This window comes from Pipistrellus hanaki (genome assembly GCF_964339955.1).
Source record: "Pipistrellus hanaki genome assembly, chromosome: 7".
NCBI classification, from domain to species: Eukaryota; Metazoa; Chordata; class Mammalia; order Chiroptera; family Vespertilionidae; genus Pipistrellus; species Pipistrellus hanaki.
The window spans coordinates 56,824,408-56,847,096 of NC_140509.1; the positions used below are offsets into that span (position 1 = coordinate 56,824,408).

At 38.9% G+C, this 22,689-nt stretch overlaps 1 protein-coding gene across 2 annotated transcripts in view; it reads right to left on the reverse strand.

Annotated features, from left to right (window-relative positions):
* The window catches only part of LAMA4 (laminin subunit alpha 4), a 123,378-nt gene that overhangs the window by 68,398 nt on the left and 32,291 nt on the right, over window positions 1-22,689 (reverse strand). For both annotated transcript variants that reach the window (XM_084889870.1, XM_084889869.1), the window contains exons 3-6: window positions 19,047-19,148; window positions 11,091-11,215; window positions 4,777-4,857; window positions 1,440-1,654 (exon numbers count right to left, since the gene is read on the reverse strand). In XM_084889870.1, the coding sequence (XP_084745996.1) occupies window positions 1,440-1,654; window positions 4,777-4,857; window positions 11,091-11,215; window positions 19,047-19,148 (523 nt within the window). The remainder of the gene's footprint in view (window positions 1-1,439; window positions 1,655-4,776; window positions 4,858-11,090; window positions 11,216-19,046; window positions 19,149-22,689) is intronic.

A 22,689-nucleotide genomic window follows, 5' to 3' on the forward strand; every position in this document is an offset into this window, starting at 1 on the left:
TAAGCTACCCATGCCAACAATAAGCTGAAATAGAATTGCGAATTTTCCCCATCTCTTAACTGTCTTTAGAGAAAAATCATAAAAAATTTAGCTGTAAGGGGAAATGCATTTATTACATTTCAGCTGTTTAATGTTCCACAAAATTTAGATTTATTAAACCATTCAGCAAGATCATGCTTTATTGCTTTTAGCTTTAATCTTTTCTAAGAGTGATCTGCTTCTATGTAGTTTAAACATAAGTTTAATAAATATTTTGAGAATCAGAATATTCATCAATGTCTAAGGCTTTGATTTTGCCAGCAGATTTTTAAAATTCTTGCCCCAGGGTTTGTACACACACACACACACACACACACACACACACACACACACACTCTAGAAAGAGAAAGATGTATGTGAAAGAGAAACATCAATTGGTTGCTTCATGTACATGCCCCAATCAAGGAATAAACCCACAACATTGGTATGTGACCTGACAAGGAATTGAATGCAAACAATTGAAAACAAAAATCTTTTGGTATGAGGGACAATGCTCTAATCAACTGAGCCTCCCAGCCAGAGCAGCCAGCCCTCTTTCTGATGCCTGCTTTTCTTCTTTAGTCGTCAGGACACAGAACGCTCTTCCTTCCCTGTGTCCTTTTCAGTATTACACCTTTGTGCACTTTGCTTTTTTGCAGACATGTTTACTTTTATTATGATTTCTGAAGACCACATGTGTTATCCTCTCAATATTAACCTTTGCACTTAGAATCTTTTTAAGTGGGACTTTGTTTTAGTGAGGAGATTTCCTATAGGAGCATGCCACAAGAGTACAATACCTCTTCCTCACCCTTCTTCCCCTCAAAGTCACAGCCTTATTCCTAGAGGAAGGCAATTAAACTTTACCTATGAAGAGCCTTATTCTGTGTGGCAAATGGGTTATAGAAATTATCAATGAAATGTATACATTTCACTCTAACTGAAGTCAATTCTTATACTCTACCTGAGATAGTTGCTCTGACAAGTTGAGGAAATCAGGGTGTGAGTAAGCTCTATCATTGACTTGCTCACCTATTATACTGAAATGTCAGTTTTACCAAACATGACTGAAAAATGGGACTTAGCTTCCAGAATAAGAAAAGTGATGTGAACCATGGAGATTTTCATTCAGAATTCTGGCCAATCATAGGCTGTCCATGGAAATCTGCTTTTCTTCTTTGATCAAAATGGGAAGGATATAAGATAGCCAGGCAAGCGCTCATTTGTGTCAGTGTGTCTTGGCTCATGAGCTAAGTTACATTAGTAACCTTGACAATATCCACCAGGGGTGAGTTTGGAATGCACATTCCTGAGAATGTGCATTGCCCTGGAAAAGTGACAGGGGGGCACTTGAGATATTTTCCCAAGATAAATACATCTAAATCCAGGAGGTGCACTGGCCAGGACTTACAGTACCGTACCTGCACAGTTCTTGGCTATCCTGGCATCCCCATAGTAGCCTGGGGCGCAGTGCTCACACTTGAATCCAGTGGTATTACGTAAGCAATTCCGACACTGGCCGGTGATCTCATCACAGTCTTCAAAAATCAGGTTAGGATCAGAATTTCCACTGCAGTCACATTTCTTACAAGTGTTTCCAACAAGCAAGGGGTTTCCATAATAACCAGGAGCACATCTGAAGGGGAATCACATGTTAACAACTTAACAGCCGTAGTTTTTCTTTCTTTTTTCCCATCTAGAACAAAAATGTAGTTAATATTTGTGGCTTGCTTTTCCAGAATTCATTCACATCTCCCATCTTCCTAATAGAACTAGACTTTGTTTTTAAGGAACCACTCCTCCCCCATGTGCTACAGCCCATTTAGCCTGGCCAGCTTTCCAGATGTAGGAGTGTCTGGGTATGACCAATGTGTGGGCGTTTTTGGTCATTCCAACAACTGGCATGCACAGCCGGCATGTGATGGGTGGTGCTAGATATGCTAAATGAGATGCACTACTAGTGCACAGCTAGGAATTATGTTGGTCAAAATGTTAATAATGCCTTTGTTGAGAAACACTGATATAAATCACTGTCCACCTTGCTGAAGTGAACTGTTCAGGTAGCCTAAATCTAAGCCAATCAATGCCTGGCACTATCCTGTCCAAAATGAATTGGCTCAGAGGTGATTCAATTGGGGTGTAGCCCAGGGATATTGTTTGAGAGTTATGGGGAGGCATCTTTTCATCTTTGGATGAATGGTAAGTCAGGTGGTACTCTTAGTTCTGAAGCCATCTTGTGACTGAGGAAAGGCAATGTGGAGACAAGGCAGAGGGCAGAGCTGTGGGTACCACAGAAAAACAGAGTTGGAGCCAAAGAGCCATTATTATGGACATTTTAGATCTCTGTGTCTACAGAGGCCAAGACACCTAACTATGGCATTTGTTGTAGGGGCAGCATGCTGGCTGGGCCCCTCATGAGGCAGCCTAGCCTTGCTGGAGACTGGTGACTAAAACCCATCCAACCTTTGCTGGCCTGGCCAAACTGTGCACTCGAGGTGGGGCTGCCTCTCTCAGAGGAACACATGCTTTTCTCTATTTTTTCCAAAGGTGCCCTGTGGGCCAGCCAAGGCCCTGCTGTGAGTGGTGGGACTGCAGGCCCCATATAAGGGCCAGCTGCTGCTTGGTTCCTGTCAACTGTTGCCAAGTTGTAGCTGTGAGGGAATGGAGGACCTGTATTGCTAAATTTTCCTATTTTTAAACAAAGAAGTTAAATATTGGCTGCAGACTGCAGGCTGGAATGGGGAGACCAGGGTGGGGGTGGAGAGCCTGGGCTAGGGCATTGGCCTTGGGAATGGAAAGAAGGGAGGACTTTCCAAGGAAATAACTAAGGCTTGGTCTGTAGTAACAAGATACTACAGTTTAAAAGCTTCCATTTAAAGAACTAAAATTATGACTCATAACATTTGAAAAATAGAGAAATGAAAAATAAAAATCACACCTGTAATCCCAAGGCCCTAATGAAATAATTGTTCAACATTTTGCATATAATCTTCCAGCCTTTATTCCTACATCTTCGTTTTTTGTGTTTTTTTTTTGTTGTTGTTGTTTTGTTTTGTTTTGTTTTGTTTTGGTGTAGTTGTAATGATGGTGTATGGTCAGTATTTACACCCTTGACTTGCCTTGTATCTCATAGCTTCACCTAGTTACCACAGACAACTGGGAGGTAGGCCACACAGGCCTGGCATTCTGAGGTTGAGAGACTATTTGGTTTTCCAGCCTCACACAGCTAGGAAGTCACAGACGGACCTTCTGACCCTCATGTTCTTTCCTTCACTCCACTCCGGACCACACTGCTGCTACTATAAATGAATGAGTGAATTCATCCAACAGAGGGACAATTCATGTCTATTTTATGCAAGGCACAGAAAGACAGGAAGAGGAAAACTACACAGCCCATTCTGAAAGAACAGGGAACAAATGAAGCACAATCTTATATAATATCTAAATTCTAGAAATCGAGGTCTATATAAAGATAAGAATGAATTAAAGTGTCACACAATCTACAAAGAGATATCCCCAAGAGAAAATGTGTAATGAGTTTTGTTGCTCATATTCATTCATTCATGTCTTTGCACCTCTAATTTATTGGCCTGCTGGTCTCCAAGCCAGCATAAATCATTCCTCTTTAGAACACATGGCTGGATTGAATTTCTAACCTTTGCTGCAGTTCACCAAACAGAATATTAGACTCTTAGACTCAGTGAAATGGAACTCAGATCTACTCTCTTAATGTGCAGCTGGGAATTCTGAGGTCCAGGAGTGAATAGACTGGCCCAAGCTCATATGAGTCAGATGCCAGTTACGTCAATTTCTCTGTTTAATTTCACTGTATTTGATCTCCATAAGTTGCCCCCTGGTCTTCCATAAGAGAGGAAAAAAAGTTCTCTATTCTGTCAGTCAGAATCTCAATCATAGTGGAAACCTACTTTAAACAAATATATTTTATTGATTATTTTTTACAGAGAGAAAGGGAGAGAGAGAGATAGAAACATTGATGAGAGAAAAACATTGATCAGCTGCCTCCTGCACACCTCCTACTGGGATGTACCCGCAACTGAGGTACATGCCCTTGACCAGAATCAAACCAGGGAGCCTTCAGTCCGCAGGCCAATGCTCTATCCACTGAGCCAAACTGGTTAGGGCTGGAAACTTATTTTAAGTTACTTTGAGTTTCAAGAACATCTTTTGGTTATAGATTTGGTGGCAACTCTGAAGTCATTGTCCAAAATTCAACACTACAGATTTTTATAGGCTCACATAGCTGGGTTTCTTACTCTTGGCCCCATAAAAGCCCCTACTCTTATAGATAGGGAAAATAGAGCATGGAAAATCTAAACAATGTGTTCATTGCTACAGGGCTCCAAAATATTAGGGGACTCCAAATTTAATGTTCTTTCTACTCCACGAATCATTAACCAATTAATGATTATAATAATTGAATAATCAAATGATATTAGTGCACCCAATTCCTACCTTCAAAGGGACAATAGGAAGGATATAAAAGGATCAGTAGTTCGATTCAGAGTCAGTACTGGAGCTCTGGTATCTAGCGGGTTGGTCCATAATCTCATTTCTAGCTTTATTAGTGACTTGATTCACTCAGGGGAAAGGAAAGATCAGCATATGAACTTTGTCATTTCAGTTAGTGATTGTATTATTTGGGCAAAGGTTGTTTGAGGAAATCAGACTAAATGTTTACCAATAGTTATTGTTTGGGGAATTTGACCCACACAGAAAATGTACATTTTATTAGCTTACCTTTCACAGTTAGGTCCAGCGTAGTTTTCTTTACAAATACACCGAACAGCTCCATTTTTTCTATAGCAGGATTCTGCAAAACTAGAATTGTAAGGGGATATTAGAAGTCAATTCCATAAATCATTGAAGAGACCTTCTTCAAATGGGTGTGGTCATTTGGTTTATTTAAAGTAAATCCTCGTCCTTTTGGAAAAATTTAAACCAGCAGGCTCAAACAGAAAATGCCAATCCATCTGTGAAACCATTTTCCAGGTTCACCTTACTTATTTTTCCATAGAGGCATTTTATTATTATTATTTCTTTAAATATATTTTATTGATTTTTTACAGAGAGGAAGGGAGAGAGATAGAGAGCTAGAAATGTTGATGAGAGAGAAACATCGACCAGCTGCCTCCTACACACCCCCTACCGGGGATGTGCCCGCAACCAATGTACATGTCCCTGACTGGAATCAAACCTGGGACCTTTCAGTCCGCAGACCGACGCTCTACCACTGAGCCAAACCGGTTTTGGCCATAGAGGCATTTTATTATTTTTACTAGAAGCAGTGGGCATTTCAGAAAACCATTTATTATATGTAAAGTCTAAAACACATATTCCAAAGGCAGATAAAATAAGCAAATTTTGCCTGCAATTTTAAAATTATCTGAGAATTTTCTCTTTTAGACCTATGTGACAATTTTCTCTTATTCCCATCACTTTCTGTGTATAAATTTGAAAATTCCCCCTTTTTTATTCCCTAGATCTCTTCCACTCTTTACAGTTATGAGCCAATTCTAAACTACCCTATATAATAAAGGGCTAATAGGCAAATTGTCCCCTCAGGAGTTCAACCTACTGGGAGTTTGACCACTCACTATGATGGGCTCTGACTTCCAGGGGGTGGCGCAGAACAAAAAAGGCCCCATTGGTTGCCAGCGGCCGGGGAAGGAAGTCCCTGATCGGCCCTGATCGCTGGCCAGGCCTAGGGACCTCACCTGAATTTTGTGTTCTGGGCCTCTAGTACTCTAAGTATAATCTTTGCAGAACCTTAATTTCTTTTATGTGCACCTTAAAGAATGGAAATAAAGGATGGAAGGACTGACCGAGTTGGTCAAAGTCACAAAGCAAGTACTCGAGCAATAGGACCCACAGTAAAAGGATTCTAGTCTGCGGAACCCCTCTCTTAATTCTTCATCTTCATATTTTTTTTTAAGATAATAAAGTGTAGGTCTGAAAAGTAATAAGAATATTAGTTCAGCAGAATAAATAAGCAAATTAATTATCAAGGCAGAGGGAGTGAAATATTACTCTGTACATGTTTGGATAATTCTACACTGACCCATGAATCCACCCATATGAGTTTTAAAGACTCTTAAATTAGTTTTGGCCTAGGTACTGTACAACTGATGGAGCATGATCTGCTGTTCTCACATTACTGCATGTGTGAGCAATTTTACCCTAATGGACTTTCTGAGGAAAGAATATGGATGTGTTTGCTTTGTTTAAAGATATTTAAAAAATAAAGTCTGAAAACAATCTGTGATTCTCAGGGAAAGGTAATACCCACAATTTACTTGCTTTAACAGTTTGATTAAAAACATTCCATGAGATTACATTTCTTTGGCCTTTATTCCTCATTTTGCTTATTCTTATTCCTTTGCTGACTTAAAGAAACATTGTCAGTGAAGAGTCCAGGACACTCATGTTTCTTTGAAGATGTTTCTCCCACCAGCCTGCTTGAAGAGCTGAAACATCTGCCAGTGTCTGGAGTCATCTGCCTTCAGCTAATGTCCTGCTACTTCAAACAGATGGCATTTTCCTTAATTGGAGCCATTACCATAGCTAATAGTAGACATGGTGGATGTCTGCCCAACCCCAAAATAAATAAATGAATTCTGTGCAAATGGTCCTTGGGGATAGCTGTATGACCATTGGTCTCTGTGGTGGGAGACTCAGAGGCAATGCCAGCTGCTGAGGGTTCCTTTCTTGTTTTTCATCAGCATTAAATGTTTGTGTTTTATGCAGAGGAAAGTCTGTCTTGGCTGGGGAAATGAAAACATTGTGCCTTTCTCAGCCCGCACTAGCAAGCCATGGCGCCCTTTCTAAGAGGAAAGGAGACTTTTGCTCTTGGAAAACCCTCAAGGGAACTTAAAGAAAAATAGACTGAGCACTGTTTGTTGCTGAACTCCCTCAGACTTTATTTCCTTGCTTTCTGATGTGGCTATTGTAACTAGAAATCCAAATCCTGGGTCAAATAGCAGATCTCTGAGACTGTGATTTAGATTCCATACTTGTGCCTTTCTGAACTCAAATCAAAGTCCTGGCATTTTTATTTTTATAGAAAATAGAAATATGAATTTTAAAACAACTAAAAGAGGCAATGGTGCATTTGGTTTTTGATAATATATTTGATTAGTGTTGGAGATCAATTAACTGAGTCAATAATAAGGCCAGATCAAAGGCTAGAACTTCATAGGGTCCAAGCAAATTTGTCCTGTTTTATGATCACTGACTACCTCCCCACCCCCATTTCTGTCCCAGACTCCCCTCCCCCTTCCCCTCCCCCTAAGGGATGAGGGAAGTAGAACTATTCCCACTACAAAGAGAGCAGGTCTCTCACACCCTTCCCAATTCCTCAACATTCCCACATATGTTCTTTTCTTATTGGTGGTGTATTTTTGCTTTTGTATTCATGTTCAGCAGGTTTTTCAGCCTCAAATCTGTATTATGGAGACTTCAGTTTTCATGTCTGTGAATATGCTCCTAACTGCAGAGCACATCCCCTAAGACCTTCACTGGGATCTGCTCACATACACAATAGAAAAAACATGGGTGAAATGGTTGTCCTTGATACCTATGGGAACTTTTTCTCTTTCAAGGCAAGAAGGTTATTACCCAATTGGCAAGTTTCTGCTTCAATTATTTAAGAGTTAACAGCTTATCCGGAGTGGCTCAGTGGTTGACCGTTGACCTATGAACCAGGAGGTCATAGTTTGATTCCTGGTTGGGGCACATGCTGGGTTGCGGACTCAGTCCCCGGTAGGGGGCATGCAGGAAGCAGTCGGTCAATGATTCTCTCTCATCATTGATGTTTCTATCTCTCTTTCCCTCTCCCCTCCTCTCTGAAATCAATAAAAAATATATTTAAAAAATAATGATTAATAAAATAATTAAGGGCCTTCACAATAGCTTCTTGATCAACTGGAATACTGGAAAAAGTCAGTTGCTTTAGAAACTTCATAATACTGCTGTATTTTGACTTATTTTAGAAAAGGCATGACTTTTTGAGTGTTTTATTCACTACTTTGACCAACAACTGGTACATGATTGGCACATAAGCACTCAATAAATATTTCTTGATTGCATGTAGACAAAATTTCTCAGTCCATATAAATGAGTTTCAAAAGTCTCTTATTTCAAGACATTAATGTCAGGTAATTTAAATTAAAAAGTCTTGTCATAGGAATAGAATAAAAATACATAAGCCAGCCAATACAATTAGCTTTTGGGATTGCCTTTTTAATTCTTCTGTTAGTTTCTAATGAAACTTCAGCTCAAAGCTTATAAACCTGTTTGCAGCAGTTAATGCTTTATAAAATCTTTGTTTACATGAGTAAATGAGTGATACCTGTTATTAGGAAGGTGGAGGTACATATATTTGTCAAAATAACTATATCACACAAGAGAGTGACATGCCTAACATATCATCAGATATGGTTGAGACTAATGTTTAAGAGCAGAATATTAATGAACAATAAAACAATATACCTAGATGAGGCAACATAAATCAGGATACACTTGAATGGAAATAACAGAACATTTAATGTTGGAGTTTTCTACTTTCACTGAGTACCATTCATTTTGTGCAGGTTATTAATACCATTGGACATGAAAAATTACAAAGCAAGGGCTGAGGCAGTTTAATGATTTCTAAAGAAAGATGGGGCTATAAAACATCTGACTTCTTCCCAGACTGTCAGAGCCTCAAAGGATTTGAACAAATCACAAGCTATTAGGTAAAATGTTAATCAGTATTGGTATTCAATTAAGGACAAAACATTAGAGAGACATTTGGTTATTATCTCCTCTTTTTTTCTCTTTTTAAGATAGTGTGTGTGCGTGTGTGTGTGTGTGTGAGGTATTGAGGCCTTTTAGGTTATTTTATATGTACTGTTTAACTTAATTTTTATAACAGTTGTCAACTAAATATTACATCCAAATCTTTAGAACAGTTTCTGACATGGAGAATGTAAGTGTTAGGAAAAAATAAAATAAAGTATGTGTTTACTAAAGCCAACATCAAACATATTCCTTTCCATGTATAAGGCACCAACCCAAATGATTCACACATATTATCATAGTCTAACTCTCTGAGGCAGATTCTGAAAGCATCTTTGATTTACTAAGGAAATCCTGAGATCCAAAGTGACTAAAGAAATCAATAAATGGAACTAAGATCTGAATCTAGTCTCTTTGACCCCAATCCCATGGAAAATGAGACCTTGTCTGAGATAATACAGCTATTATGTGCCAGAGCACAGATATTGATTGACCAAGTTTTATTACTGTCTACTTGAAGCACTGTGGTAGGAACCCGGTACAAAATACATACATATAATTGGGTTTTTGTACAGGGTTCCTAGGACAGTGTTCCTAAAACCCTAGGAATTTCAAGACTGTCTTTTGTCCTTCATAATGAGTTCCTTTCAACCATACCAGAGTTTATGATGATGAAATGATTCTTGATTATTTCCTTTATAGCTTCTGGAAGGAGGCTAGTCTGCCAGAGGAACCAACTACACAATTAGAGGATTGGAACTTTCAACCTCATTCCTCCCCCAACCTCAGGGGAGGGGAGTGGTGCTGAAGATTGAGTTTAATCACCAGTCATTTAATCAATCATGACTATGTAATGGAACTTCAATAAAGCTCTTCAACAGCAAGGATTGGGGAGCTTTTGGGCTGGTGAACACACTGATTTGCTGAAAAGATGCTGCCCCAGGAGAGTAAGCACACAGAAGCTCTGTTCCTTCCTATCTCCTCAGCCATACCCTGCCCTATGCATATCTTCCATTGGGCTGTCCCTGAGTTGTATCTTTTATAATAAAACTTACTTTTCTGAGTCCTGTGAGTCGTTCTAGAGAATTACCAAACCTAAGTGGAATTGAAAGATCCCTACATTGTAGTTAGATAGAAAAAAATGTGAAAAGCCTGGGGACCCAATTTCAGCTGCTGCTTCTTCTTCTTTTTTTTTTAAATATATATATATATATATATATATATATATATATATATATATATATATATTATTGATTTTTTACAGAGAGGAAGGGAGAGACATAAAGAGCTAGAAACATCTATGAGAGAGAAACATCTACCAGCTGCCTCTTGCACACCCTTCACCGGGGATGCGCCCGCAACCAAGGTACATGCCTTGACCGGAATCGAACCCGGGACCTTTCAGTCCACAGACCGTCGCTCTATCCACTGAGCCAAACCAGTTTCGGCACAATTTCAGCTGCTTCTGAAGTGGGAATGAACCCTTAAGCTCTGGGGTCTGCACTAAATCTGGGTAATTAGTGTGAGAATTGATTGATTGTAGAACACTGAGTTAGTATCAGAGAATTGAAGAATTGGTTGATATTTGGAAAACCAAATACCAGTACACCATTTTAATTCTACAGTCTATCATTTTTAAGCCAATAAAATGGCTAATCTTGAGTTGATTACTGAATTTATACATATTAGCTACCTGGAAAGAAATTCACTATTTCCATTAAAATGTATATCTATGCTCTTTAAATGTATATCTCACTCAGGCCAAAACATAGCCAGAGGTGAAAATTAGTTTTCTTGATTATCTTCTATGAAGTGATTAGCCTAAAGCATGTATTCTGTTTGTGTTCTAATTCTGATTGAAAAGCCTGTTTGGCTGCAACTTATAGGTAAAGATCCATTCTTTCAGAGTCTAAGGAAAATTTTGGATTATAATGAATCTATTGGCATTATCAGTTGTGATCTCCCTAGGTCAAAGGTTAGCCAAGAATAGGTGAGATTACCCTTGCTTATAAAACTTGGGAGACTTCATTAACTTTTTGGTGCACCCCAATATTTTGGGAATGGAGTTATCACATATACTGCAAGCACTTAAGCTCCCCTGAAAGTATATTTAGGCTAGATATCTTTCCTGTATCTTTTTCAATCTCATCTCAGCATGAGGTACTCAGTTTTGACAATGGGAAAACCTTAGAACTCTGGATTTAAAAAAAAAAAATGGGGATGGAGTGAGGAGAGATAAGCAGTAGAAGAGATCATGTTCCTTTAGGACTTACTTGGCCAAGTATGGTAGGGGACAGGGGCATGGCTGACAGAACCGGGGAGGTCCCCTGATGGAATCTCCAATATAACCATCTAGGCATTTCTCACAGTTCTCTCCTGTCGTGTTCCGTTGGCAGTGCTGTAAGACAAAAGATAGGAAAATTGACAAGGACACAAAAGAGATTTACAGATAGCAAATATGGGAAACAAGTGGTACTTCCAGTAAAGCGGATGTCAGGCTCGACTAAATAGAGGATGTGTATTGGTACGAATCATCACGAAGAATACTCGTGCTAGAAAGTGCGCACAATGATGCATGACTTAGTCCTGGATTTCTGTGTGAGCACTAGGAGCCTGGGACTCTCTTTAGAGTTTGTGTGCTTGTTTCAGTGCAGAATGCTAATCAGAATGATCAGATTCTGGATATTGTGGAAGCATCAGCTTGCTGATTTGGAATGAATATGAAATGGGGGGGGGGGGGAATCTTCCTTGTGCTCACCCATGACACTGGGAACAATTTAAGGAGTTATGACAAGCATGTCAAACTCGAGGCCTGCTGGCCACATGTGGCCCACAATGAATATTTTTATGGCCCAGCCAATGTAACAATATGTAAGAACATTTTAATAAAAATTTCATAACTTAATTTTTACAATATCCTGTTACACATAATTATTAATAACGAACTACAATGTTCGCTAATGACTGATTATTATGACCATGTTGCATTCATTTCCCTTACTCGCCTTAAACGCAGGCGCACCATTTCTTTCCACTAATATTTGCAGCGAATATTTTAGCAGCTGGTTGCCAAGTCATTAGTCTTGGACTGACTTGTTTGGTGTGTGCAACAGGAAATATTTCGCTTTTGGAGAACAAAAAAAATAGGTTTATTTGCGTTATACTTATTAATTTGTGTAGTTATTCAGTGTCTGGTTAGTTAATGTTCAATAAAAAACATTAACTTTAATTAAAATGTTCTATTATTTTATGTTAACAATTACTTTGTATTCAGTATGTCTCTATCGAAATAAACACGTTTCTAAGAAAATTGAAGCTTTTGTTTAGTTGTGGCCCACATAAACTTAAACCTTGTTTATTTGGCCTGTGTTAGCCTTTGAGTTTGACAAGCTTTATTTATGGGCTTGGAAGAACAAAATGTGTCACTCTGAAGTATAAATGTAATGGAAAGTAGATAAAGAATATTCTGCTAATGGACGGGTATCTTGTATAGGACATACAAGAAATAGTAAGCTGGTTTATTTGTGTGATGTATCCATTTGTTGTGAGGGTAATTAGAAAAAAGGACAAAACAGGCTGATTTTTCTGACTAGATGCCTGTTCATCACTTGAGATCTTTATCTGGTCTCAAAACTTCCTCCCTGATGCTCCTCTCCTGCCACTGCACACATTATACTGTTCTCATCTGCTCCCAGCTTGTGTCTTTAACCAGTGCACTTCAACTTGAATGGAGTAGGTACTCATAGCTCTTTGTCCAGAGGATGGGTTGATTTCTGACTAGTACTCTGTAAGTGATGCTAGTTCACTGGTAGTTTTCTCCAACTGGACTAGCCTGGATTGCACAAGGCAATGCCATTAACATTATGATATGTTTATCTTTGCATTCACCAAAGTGCAATAGGGTTCATAGGGTTAGAATCAAAATGCCATTGAAGAGACACCCTCCTGTTTGAGCAATTCCCTTAGTAAGACCGATGCATGGAGCTTCAACAGAGTTGTTGTTTTTTTTCCAAACAGTGCTCTGTGAGGAAGCCTGGGGAAGGCAAAATGGAGCAATAGTAGGCGGAACTCTGAGATATTTAATCTATGTTGAAGCTCAAAATAAAATAATGGTGAGGCCCTGCTGTGGACATTTTACATAGATTAATTTAATTTTCACAATAATTTTAAGGAAAGTTACATTTCCTCCTCCATTTTACATATGAAGAGATGACAGCACAGAGAAGTGAAGGACATTGCCCAAGGTCAGGCAGATGGCTAGGCTATTCATTCCCACATTATACTGCTTCTTCAGTATGTTGGAGAAAAGGCTTCTTCAGAAGAGTCACAAAATCATTGCATCAGAAGTTGTCAGACTATGTTATGAATAGTTTAAGTTTCAAAGAAAGTACAGCACACTAGTAAGAAAAAAAAAAAAGAGGGATATGATTGTCGGCAAACTCATTAGTCAACAGAGCCAAATATCAACAGTACAACGATTGCAATTTCTTTTGAGAGACAAAAACTGACTTCTGCACATGGGCCACGAAGTTTCAATCGCACTATACTTGTGCACCTGCACATGGTATTTTGTGGAAGAGCCACATTCAAGGGGCCAAAGAGCCGCATGTGGCTCGTGAGCCACAGTTTGCCGACCACTGCTATTGTGCAACAAGCTATCCTAGTTGAACACCCTTTGCATACTTAATTAGTCATCGTTGGCTTCTGATAAGAATTATGTTAGAATGGAATTTAGGGGATAGTTCAGATTGCCTGATAGATGAGTGAAAAATAAAGTCTGATGTGCAGAAACAGGATGTTAGCATAGTTCACTCATAGTTCTTAACACTGTTTCTTGTGCTAAGTCAGTTATCAGAAGAAAAAAAAAATGAAAGAAAAATTGGCAAAGGAAGGATTAGTCAACTGATGTCTGGAGCAAATAAAGGAAATTAACACTCGCCCAAAGCCAGCTAAAAACTAGTGGCAATCTCTCATCCCATGGAAAACCAATGAGCCTTGTCCAACCACCAGGAATCTAAGCCATAAGCAATCTGGCAGGGCTACTTGTAGACTGGGGTCAAATTTGTCTCAGTCCTTGTTGGACAGATGAAGCCCATCTGTGCAGGCCATTCTTTGTGCCTGGAACGCATATTAAGCTGCAGAAATGAGCTAATTCCCAATTCTGTCCCCTTATGACTCAACAGATGCTTTGGATTTCTTGTCAGGGCTCTAATTCTACCATAGCAGCCACAGGAGCAATAACCAAATCTCTCCAGCCTTTAAATGCTCACAGTGCAAACACTGACTTTCCTCATCTGTCTCCTTTTAAAGGGTTTATAATTAAATTTCCTAAAAGGCATTGTTGCACAGTTTGGGAGGTTGGCAGAGAGAATGCTAGAAGCAAGAACTGGCTCTTCCATTTTCAGCTGGTTGATTTTGAACAAGTCACTTGGCCTTTTTGGGTCTCTATTCTCAGAATCTAGACTAGATGGCGTATAAGGGTTCCTCTAGCTATGAAAATTGTTTAATCTGATATTGCAAATATCCCTTTACTTTCAATGCTCTGCCACTTAAAAAAGAAATGAAACAAACAAACAAACAAAAAAACACACAGAAAACAAAAATGACAACAATCAATTGAGTATGTTGTTAGAAGGGAAGAGTTATTTTCAAATAAACCTGACCTCACTCAAAAATGTAAAAAGCATTCTGAATCTTTGGTCAGTGATTAAGAAAGCTACTATATAGACAGCTATCATAATTGCACATTGATAGTAGGAAGGCTATTTGGATACCAGCTGTGTCTCCTTCACATTAGAAGTGATATCTCTTACTGATTTGGCCACAGTGCCAGCTTAATGTAGGAAGAAAGCCTGAAGGATCAGATTAGCCTTGGTGTGGTTTGTCACTTTCTTTGTGCAAGACTATAGTCTATCAAATCTGTGTTTTTTTGACGTATGCCCAGGGAGGTAAAGACTATTTTCATAATAATACCTAGATTTTATTTTGACACTCTAGTCTTCTCATGTGTGTAAGATGGAGTCCTTTTGAGGCTACTAGACAGGAGATATCACCACAGATTGATGCAGAAGCAGATATGAGATCTAGCTGCCTCCCATTAAACCAGACATTAAATATACTCTCAATATGTACATTTACATGTAATGGATTTATTATTGTTGTTTTTCAAATACATTAATAGAAAATATTATTTAAAACTTTCCATTTTAAATTTCAGATGCTGAAAATATAAATATAATCCACATAAAGAAACGTCACTTGGCAAGCTGAATAATTCTTACGAGTGTAAAGGGCTCATGAAACAGAGAAGTTGGAGATATGCTGCTCTGTCTGGATTAGTGATTCTCAAAGTTTAGTGTGCACATGAATGCCCCAGGCATCTTGTGAAAATGCAGGTTCTGATTAGGGAAGTCTGGACTATGGCCTGGGTGTTTGCGTTTTTAACAAGCTTCCAAGTATCATCAATGCTTTTGGCCTAGACTGTACTTTGAGAAGCAAGTGTCTGGCTAGTTCCTCAGCATTGAGCCTGAGCCTGAGTCCCTAGCATAACAGATATTACCTTTTCCTTAAATAGTGACTCAAGTGTCTCATAAATTATAAAATCAAAGGTTTGTGCAATTAAGTTATTTTATCTATCAATTCGTTCATTCACTTAACAAACCTAGATTAAGCTAATATCCTGATAGATAATGAGCTGACTGTTACTAAAATGAAAAAAAAGTTGGTCCTTCCTTTCATCAGCTCACAGACTTGTGAAGGAAACAAAGATAAACAAGGAATAAAATAGTGTTTGTGCTCTGAGGTATGCATTCAGTACATTCCTGTTGTGGGACAAAGAGGAGGGAAAGATTCTAGCTTTTCCTGAGGAAGTCAGAGAAATTTAGATTGTGACATTTGAATTAGGCCGTGAAGGCTGAGCAAGAACAGGGGAGAGGCAGAAAACAGGGAAGTACAAATGGGGACACCAAGTACAAGAGCACCGAGTGAGTTTGGATGGCAGCGAGGTCAGTGGGGCTGGAATAGAAAACCCTGAGGAATTTTAAAAAGGCAAATGCCTTGATTGGGTTGGGTTGTGTTTTTGAAAGGCGTCGCCATTGCTATTGAGGAATACCTACACATCAGGGAAAGAAGAGTTTGGAGCAGGCATTCCTGCCACCCGCCATCTCTCTGTCCCATAATTCCTTCCTGAGCCTCCTTCTGGAGTTTTCCTGGGGAACCTGCCATATGCACTAGAGTTGCCTGGCTTTGGGGGCCCTGCCTGCAAGACTCAGCTGAGAACTCTTCCCAATGTGTTCCCGTTCTGATACGATGCAAGGTGGCCTTTTCAAAAGACACCAATGTATGTTGGACAGCATTAGTTAAGCCACTTTTCTGCATTTGATAACTTAACATTCCTCTTGTGAAAGAATTTCTAAGCTTTTCTGATATGTCCAAAAATGGTAATATAACTTTATCTACTCTATTTTATTGTCAAAGGTCGTACTAGTAGTTCCTTAAAAGCAGCCTGTAAAATATAAGGTCACATTGAAAGAACTAGAAGCAGTTGAGAGAAGACAAGGCATTATAAACCTTAAATAAAATAAAATAAAATAAAATAAAATAAGGCCTTTTATCTTTAGTTTCTTATGGAAGATGAAAGGCATGAGTTAGGCCAGGTGAACTGCAGCAACTGATTGAAACTCTGGTGCCTGCAGTGAGCTGCAAGGAAGTGTTCCTGTGGAGCTGTTGCTTTGCTGGCTCCATGAGAGCTAAGAAGGATCTGGGGCTACAAAGCAGGAGCTGAGACACTGGCTCTCGTTGCCCAGATGGCCAGAATTGGGATACAAAAGAAACAAATAAATATGAGTTTGATTCTTGTGTAATACCATCCCATATAAAAAAAGGCTAATATGCAAATCGGCCAAAAGGTGGGATGATTGATGGTTATGACATGCACTGACAACCAGGGGCCAGATGCTCAATGCAGGAGCTGCCCCCTGGTGGTCAGTGCGCTCCCACAGAGGGAGCACTGCTCAGCAAGAAGCAGGGCTTATAGTTGGGGAGCACAGCGGCAGTGGAGGGAGCCTCTCCCGCCTCTGAGGGGTACCAGACTGCGAGAGGGAGCAGGCAGGACTAAGGGACTCCCCTCCACCCTGCCCAGTGCATGAATGTCGTGCACTGGGCCTCTAGTAGACAATATATTTGCCAACTAAATGCCAACATATTCTTTCTTTATTACAAGCCTCTTCTGTTCCTCCACTTGTGCTTAATTAAACACAAATTACATTTTTTGTCTTTCAAAATTAAATTTATAAGAATATGTTTATGTTTTAGCTCTGGGGGATGAGATCGTGCTTGATTTTTCTTTTGGGCCTCATGAACAGTATATATCTGTGTAGTTATTATTTATTTGTGTTTTTTTACATATATTACTTTAACCAGGGAGAAAAATATTTCCCTCCAGGGAGGGTGGAGTGGAAGAATCACCGTTAGGATGAATAAGATAGCTATTCTTCATATCTTTTTTCATTGTTCTGTCTTGAGAAAAGTAATTGTAGGAAGATTGGCAACTCCCCGAGTGTGCATAAAAGTGCTTTACACCATAGCCCATCCCCAATTTTATTAGAACCTCTTATGCCCCAAGTGCTGTGAAGGAATCACAGGATGACTGTCCCTTCAGAAGCTTATGGCTAGTCAGGGGAAAACCATGATAGCTCCTCTTCCCACAAGTGTCACTGTCAGCAAGAGCGGCTCTGTCATAGCTCTCCATAGGCCCTGGCAGGAGGAACTTATTTCCCTTTAATGTATTTGTCTTCCCTCTTATTGACCGCCTGACTAATGATAGCTGATGGACTTTCAAGTCCCTATTGACTTATATTTTAACAAACCAGATAACAAAGAGCCTTTATTTAGTCAAACTATCAGAGCTGTACATTATTAGTTCAAGTGCATCCATGGGATTTTCTTTTCAAATGTCACTGGGATTAAAATAACAGGAAACCGGAGATGGAAGCATTAGAAAGGGGTAGATTTTGGCAGCTGCATGTGCCTACACTGCTACAGAGGACATCCTGGATGTAATGGTTATTTAAGAAGACGGGGGAATACAGAAATGCCAGGACTAAGCAAAAATACAAAGACAGCAACTGTTATTGTTTGCCACTTGATTCTCTTGTCTCTAGAACAATGGCAATTGCTAGGTTTAAAATAAATGAAAACATTCTAACTTGCATTTTAGTCCAAATCATGAGTAAAATAACACCTTCATGTACACACCTTGGAGCCCACTTATAATCAAAATGACCAACTCAAAAGAACAATTATGTTAATTTTAAGGTAAATAGGTATACTTAATTAAGTATTCTTATGTTTTATGCAAAAATACTCCTGCAGTTGTGGAAAGCCTCTTTTGCCTCATAGGAATCTGAAGAACCTAATTTTCCTTCATAAGCAATATAGCTTATGAAAGAAAAATATGATCTCAGGGTACAAGTGTTTAAAAATGCCTCCCATGACTCCTTACATAAACTATTTCTGGTAAAATTTTCAATTCCCATTTTCACTAGGTTGCCAGTCTATTGAGGGGGAATGGAAAATATGTAGCAAGTAGGTTTTTGTTTTTTTTTTTGCTAGAAGTCTTCTAAGCCTTCTTCATAAGTCTCAATCATATTTCACTGAAGAACAGTCTATTGGAGAATTCATTTCAGTTAAGAAAAAAAAAAATTTGTCTGGGGGTTTGATCACAGATTACAAAGACCACAAGGCCAAAGCTTTCATTTTTATTAGCAATTTGGTTTGAACCTAATTTTTTAAAAAAAATTTTTGATCTGTAGACTCGACTAACTTATAAGTTGTAAAATAGTCTATGTAACAACTGTTTTACTCCCCCAGTTTATGTGGAGTGAAGCCAAACATATGGCAAACTATATGATTACAGAGGAATTTGGAGGGGTGGTTTCCTCCTATGTGTGTTCTTTTCAGTCTCTTGCTGGCCGGCAGCAGGAAACCAGCTGCAGAGGGTGGTGTGGCACTGACCCCGAGGGGCACGTGCACATTCAGACACACGCCTCGGTGGCCACGTACAATCATAAGCACTTTCTATGGGCTGTTTTATAGGAAAAGGTGAAGGGAAAGAAAAAGAGCTTGTTAGCAGTTTGTTCCTAGGGAGCTCCGATGTCCAGGAAAAATATTTTATTCCCACCCAAGATGCAAAGGGCCGGTGAAATCTGTGAGACGTGCCCCCGACCTACCACACAGAGTCCAGAGCCGTCCAGGCATTCGTTGGAATTCCCGTTACAGTCACAGGGCAAGCATTCTCCCGACTGGGCAAGAAAGAACCCAGCGCCACATGTCTGAAACAGATAAGACCAAAGTATTTCCATTATTGAAACGATCAACTTTGGTCAATATTTTCTGAGAACAATAAGAGGATATGATTATGAAACTAACTATTTCTTTACAAAACATGCAAAAGATTTATACTACTCTTCAGGGATAGGAGATGTATATTCAATTTTCTGTTACACACTTTTCCTCTCTTCTTTCACTTTGCTGGAAATTAGGAATAACTTTAATAGTGTCCCATCATTGTAAGGAAGAATAAGAAAACTTTAGGTAACAGTAAATGAGAAGAAATGTTTCTTCCAAAACAAAACAAAACAGGAAACAAAGCCATGGCTATTCGGATGGGAAATGCATCATGTTCCCTATAAAAATGTGCGAATTCAGAGATGCTATGGTATGGTATAACAACTTAGAGCTGTGTCTTTTATAGCTTGGGCTTTTGAAAATTTTTATCTTTTCAGATCCTACGTGGGCAGTGTTGCAAAATATCATTTATCCTCAGGACCCTGTGAGGAACACATTCTTTTCCTTCATTTTAGTGATAAGATAATTAGACCCAGAGGTGGTTTGTGGCGATGTTCCTGTAAACCACCTTCCAACGCACAAAGATGAATTTTCACCAGTGTTCCAGCTGAGAAACTTGGTGAGATTGTTCTTGGTTCATGCAATTGGTTCATAGATATGTATTTTGTGTTTCTGTCTCAATGATGTATGGTAGAAATGGCCTTATAGACCAGGAAGTCTACTCCCTGCCCACCAGACAAATTTACATCTCAAGAATTTCAGACAGATAAGAATCTAGGTTATCACAAACTTACAAAGTAGATTTCACATCACCACCTCACCCCCACCTCTAGCCCCCAACTGACCCATTGGAGTTTGTGCTGTCTAGGCTACCAGGAAATTTTCATTATATTTGGCGGAAATTCCTCTGACTGCTATGCAAACCCATTTCCTCTCACTTTTTTTTCTCTGTAAAGAAGGAAAAAAAATCACTAGACACCATTCACAGTATTAAAACACCACCAGTTTGGATCCTAAAATTAAAATATAATATATTCCATTTGGAGAAATTTTAATAGAGGATAATGACATTAGCCAAAGGCAAAGAAATATCATTTTACTAAGTGAGAGACAGTGAGGCTGAGAGAGAACAAATTTATAATCTATAGTTGAGAGTTTGTGGATGATAGTAAGCTTTTATCTCAGTTACCACTAGAGAATGAAAGAGAGGAAAAGGTGCTAAAATTGCACTAGAAGCATTTGATTTAGACCATCTAATTTCATGTTTTTCACTTTTGTTTCAAAATATAAAAACACTGCTTTTCATTGTTATGTAGTATATACAGGGTGTCCCCCTCAAAATACACACACTCTGAATAATTATTAATTCCAATGGGTTAAATCTGAAAAAAAAAAAAGAAACATTAATTAAGCTATAAAAAATGTATGTGAGTACATTTTTGGGGACATGCTATATACTTACACATATATATTTTTTCTGGGTTTTCTATATGTAGATATGTCTTACACTTCTTCATTTTATTTAAAAAATATATCTTGGTTGTGAGACATAAAGTTGATTTGATGATGTGAACTGTTTCTACTTGCAGTTTGACATGAAGAACATTTTAATTATAAAAGATAAATGGGTAAAAGTAATGAGGAGATTAGTATTAATCATCTTAGTAGCTCAAAAGAGTGGCTTTTGAGCTCCCTGACCATGTTACAGACATCTGGGGAGCTTCTGAGTCAGTAGTTCTGATGGTAAAGCCAAAGAATCTGTATTTTTTAATAAGATACATTTTGCATTAAAATATTACTTTAATTAATTCTTCTCCCCCAGCTTTATTGTGACATGATTGACATGTAACATTCTATAAATTTAAGGTGTACAATGTGTTGATTTGATACATGCAATACTGCAAAGTGATCACCATCACAGCATTAGCTACCATCTCTGTCATGTCTCGTCATCACCATTTCTTTTTCTTTTGAGAACATTTAAGATTTACTCTCTTAGCAACTTTCAAGGATAATTAACTATAATCACTTGTACACTTTGACCAGCCTCTCTCCATTTCTTTCATCCCTGACCCCAGCCTTTGTAAGCACCGTTCTGCTCTCTGTTCTATGAGTTCCAATGAGTAGGGCAGAGACTGGAAGTGTATTTGCAGCAAAAAAGCACCCTGATGGTGGCAAGGAGTCTGGGAGTGATGCCTGGAAACATGAGATCTACTTGTGCCATCAACTACGGTAAGGACCATCAACTCAGTAAAGTTGTTTTAAATTGATATTACTTGTAGTCTTCCAGGCATTCCTATAGCACTTTCTTCTAAAGAAGACAAAGACAATTAAAGCTTGCCCTGGATACATGCATCATTTTGAATATGACAGTGGCTAATCCCTTATATCCCCAAGGCTCTGACTAAATCAAGACTCATTTTCTAAAAATAAAGTTGTCACAACATAGAAAAAACAAACAAAAGAAACCCCAAAAAGTGGTAAATTTTGTATTTTAGAAGAGCTTTAGTTCACAGAAAATTACAACAGATCTGTTCTGGGTTTTTGTTTGTTTGTTTGTTTGTTTTTATTGTCCCCCAGGGGCATTCTGGAAGAATATGGGGCACTTCTGGCTTGCCATAGGGAGGGCTTGATGGGCATGGTACAGTGAATGAGAGTCTCACACAATAAAGAGTCCAACACAATACTCCTTTAGGTTAAAAGTCTATTTCTCTGAACGCACAAGCCAACTTCATTTTTCATGTTAAACGTAAAATGTTTTTGCAAGCTTTTAATATGCAATGAATTTTTCAAGTACACAACTACCATGTAAATCAAGGGAAAATTGTTTGGTTCTGCGTCATATCTCAATACGTAAGTGCTAGAGCATGACTACAGAAGGCAGAGCCCAGTGAATTGTCAGGAATACAACAGCTACAACTGCATGCAGACACAGGTGTGTTGAAGCAGTGATTCCAATACACCAGCATTTTTAGTGTGAGTGATGGACGTTTCCCAACATGGAAACTAACTTGATGACATTCTGAATAAAACAAATGTCCCTCAATGATTCCAATGTGTGACCAGATTTGGAAGGACTGCTTCCAAGTATCACTCACAGTGCCTTGTACATGCTAATTACTCAACGAATGCTTGTGATTTGAATGATTTGTATCAGGATAGGAAATCTGAGACAGATGTGTTGTTGGAAACCAATGGTTTTTACTGCTAATCCACCCACTGCTTGCTGTTTGTGCTGGATTTGGTCTCCAATCTTTCTCGGCACAGTCCAGATAGCCATGTGTGGACTGGATGTGTGCAAGAAGAAGTCTTAAATTATGCCAATTTTAGGAGGAAACTTCACTCTGAGAATCTGTGGTTATCCATTATTCACTCCCCAGGCCCAGGCCTTGTGTGAAGGATGACTTGGCTCCAGTCTCTTCTACTGAAGGAGATGGGAAGAAAAGGGGAGGCAGGGATAAGTTTGTGTGAAGCAGTCATTTGGCCTCCTGCCGAGAGGGTGAGATTGAGGGGTGGAAACCTGGC